Here is a 2,973-nt window from a genome sequence, read left to right as displayed (position 1 = left end):
GCAGCTGACAGGGAGTGGGAGGGTGGCTCCAGTGGGTGTGGAAGACACGGGGGAAGGGCACAGTCCGGATGGGCATTCAGAGGAAGACTCAGGCCCACCCCTCTTCATCCTATGGCACGCAGGGAGGAACAGAGAAGGGAGCAACATGGTTTATGGGGGAGGAAAGGGCCCTGATCCCCTTCATTTGCTGCAGCTGGGAGAACAGGATATAAATGGGGTGTTTGCACACAGCTCCTTGCTGGAAGCAAAGCATGAGCTATCTTTGTCGAGGCTTATCTGGGTTTCGGCTGCATTGGCTGTGGTTGCTGCGTTATCTTGTGGAAGTCTGCAATTTATCATCCTGGCCTGCCCGTGTCAATTACTTCAGCGTGGTTTGTGTTGATTTTTTAACATTTCTAATTATCTTTACTTTGGGTTTGGACTGCATTTCTGCCCTTCGTAGACTCTTTTTGGAAGAGTTTGATCTCCAGCCGAGGATAATTGGACATTGGGGGCCAAGTTGGAGGTGTTAAAAGGACTTTACCTATTTTTGTGACTTCCGTTATTTTTGTGCCACGCCCTGGGTCACCACAGTCCCTTCCAACTCTGTTATTCTGTTCTTGTCTTCGAATTGGTGTCCTTCTGCGGGGCAGCCATTTTGGGAGAGTGGCCCCTGGCGCTGAAAGTTTGCTGACCCTACTTTTAATCCAACCCGGAAGAAATCCAGCAACGATTATTTTCCTCCTCTGAACTGTTTTAAAGAAGGGATTGCCAACTTCAGCGATTTTTATGAGGCGTGGACTTCAACTCCCAGAATACCCCAGCCAGCAGAAAAACTGGCTGGGGTATTCTGGGAGTTGAAGTCTGTACGTCGTAAAATGCCTTAAGGGTTGACCCATATGGGTCTAATATCCACCTTCGTTTAAACAACCTGGCTTGGATATTCGCAGAGTGACCAGTCTTGGTGGTCAGCAACATCCTGGGTGTTTCTTTTTCAGAGATAATTGCCCAGGAGACAAACCACAAATCGACGGTCAATGCCATTGCTGCAGGTGAGCCCCCCTCAAACAGGTAACAGGGACGAGCATCCCTGTGGCCACGTTGTGGGATTATGGCTTCTTTCTGAAGGTCGGTGGATGGAGAGGGGGGCAAAGAGGTCCCAGGGGGCTTTATGGTTGGCTGGTCAACTTAGGGGTCAGTCCTGGGATGTCCGGATGTGTCTCTAATTAGCCTTTTGAGATCAGGTGAAGCCAGGTGAACGGAGGTAATATTTAAATCCTCCTTCTTCGTGGATATTAATGGTAGATAACTTCCTCCCCTTCTTCCTCCTCTTCCTCTTCTTCTATTTCTTCTTTTTCTTCTTTTCCTTCTCCTTCTCTTCCTCCTCCTCCTTCTCTTTCCCCTTCCCCTTCCCTTCTTTCTCCTTCTCCTTCCCTTTCCCTTGCTCCTTCTCTTTCTCTTTTCTTCTTTTCTTTCTTTCTCCTTCTCTTTCCCCTTTTTTCATTCTCATTTTCCTTTCCTTTCTCCTTCTCCTTCTCTATCCCCTTTTCCTTCTTCTCTTTCTTTCTCCTTCTTTTCCTTCTCCTTCTTTTCCCCTTCTCTTTCTCCTACTCCATCTCTTTCTCCTTCTCCTTTCCCCCCTCTTCCCCTTCCTCTGCTGCTTTCTCCTCCTTCTCTTTCCCCTTCTCTTTCTTTTCCCCCTTCTTCCCTTTCTCCTCCTCTTCTTCCTCCTCTTTCCTCCCACTCCTAGTGATGAACCTTGTGACCGTGGAAACAAAACCTTCCAACATTTGCTTGGTGGCCTCTGAGATCGTGGAGAATGTAACTTTTCAGGAGTCCACTTCAGAGAACCTGCTGGAGAGGTGGTTTGACAGAATAACCATGATTTGCAGAAGATGAACAGGAAATGTCTATCAGGAAATGTTCTCCTTATTTCCAGGTTAATCTCTCCTTGTTCAGTTTCCATCCATTATTCCTTGTCTGGCCTTCAGGTGCTTTGGAGAATAGCTTGACCCCCTTCCTCCTCCTCTCTGGGGCAGCCTCTCAAATATTGGAAGATGCTCTCCTGTCTCCCCTGGTCCTTCTCTTCCCTGGACTAGCCAGGCCCAGTTCCTGCAACCGTCCATTGTATGTTTTAATCTCCAGTCCTCTAATCATCCTGGTTGCTCTTCTCTGCACTCTTTCTAGAGTCTCAACATCTTTTTTATAGTGTGGTGACCAAAACTAGATGCAGGACTCTAGGTGTGGTCTGACTAAGGCTTTATAGTACACACGTGGTTGGGAAAAAAATGATAAAGCAACATAGACTTGAAACCTGAAATATTTCTATTAGGGATGGTACCTGAATGCTATAGCAAAGCAAAAATATATTCAATTATCCAGGTATTAACTGCAGCTAGAATTATATTTGTTCAGAATTGGACAAGCGAAAAAAATTCCGACAGAGAGGGAAAAGTGATTGAGAAAAGCGTTAGAATGTGCAGAGATGAATAGAATAACACTGGCAATTATACAAAAAAAAAAAGAAATTGAATATTATACGGTATGGGGTTTATTTTATCAACGGTTGGAAATTAAAGCAAGTTAAAATTGAGTCAATGAATACACAGAGAAATAAGTTCAGGTTGTTAAAAAGATAATAGACGCAAGAGATAATGGCTTATAAAGGAAACGTGATGATTCTTATATTGGTAAGAAAGTATTAATTATAATTGTCAGCACAGGATATATGTACCCAGTCAATGAAAGATGGATTTGTTGTAACATAAAATAAAAAAATTATGGAAAAAAAAGGGGGCAGGGAGAAAGCCTTCAGTGTTTGAGTGCATTTCTTTAGTTGGATACTATAGAAATGATTCCTGAAAGTAATTCCTTGTTTCTGTCGCCAGTTGCCCGGATCTTGAATCATGAACTTCACAGACAGTTGGATATTTTGAACTGAAGGAAAATTTCTCAGCGCGTCTCAAATCGGTGGCCTCCGTCTCTCCCTCAGCA

At 44.5% G+C, this 2,973-nt stretch overlaps 1 protein-coding gene across 1 annotated transcript in view; it reads left to right on the top strand.

The window, feature by feature from the left end:
• The window catches only part of LOC148125945 (maestro heat-like repeat-containing protein family member 7), a 30,860-nt gene extending 28,982 nt beyond the window's left edge, over positions 1–1,878 (top strand). Inside the window, exons 18-19 of the mRNA XM_087932079.1 lie at positions 978–1,031; positions 1,730–1,878. Of these exons, the coding sequence (XP_087788205.1) occupies positions 978–1,031; positions 1,730–1,878 (203 nt within the window). The remainder of the gene's footprint in view (positions 1–977; positions 1,032–1,729) is intronic.
• The last annotated feature ends 1,095 nt before the right edge of the window (positions 1,879–2,973 follow it).

This window comes from Pseudonaja textilis, chromosome 4, assembly GCF_049901715.1.
Source record: "Pseudonaja textilis isolate UNSWEBS1 chromosome 4, rPseTex1.2, whole genome shotgun sequence".
NCBI classification, from domain to species: Eukaryota; Metazoa; Chordata; class Lepidosauria; order Squamata; family Elapidae; genus Pseudonaja; species Pseudonaja textilis.
The sequence above is the reverse complement of the archived record's forward strand: the minus strand, read 5'-3'. Positions and strand labels throughout refer to the sequence as shown.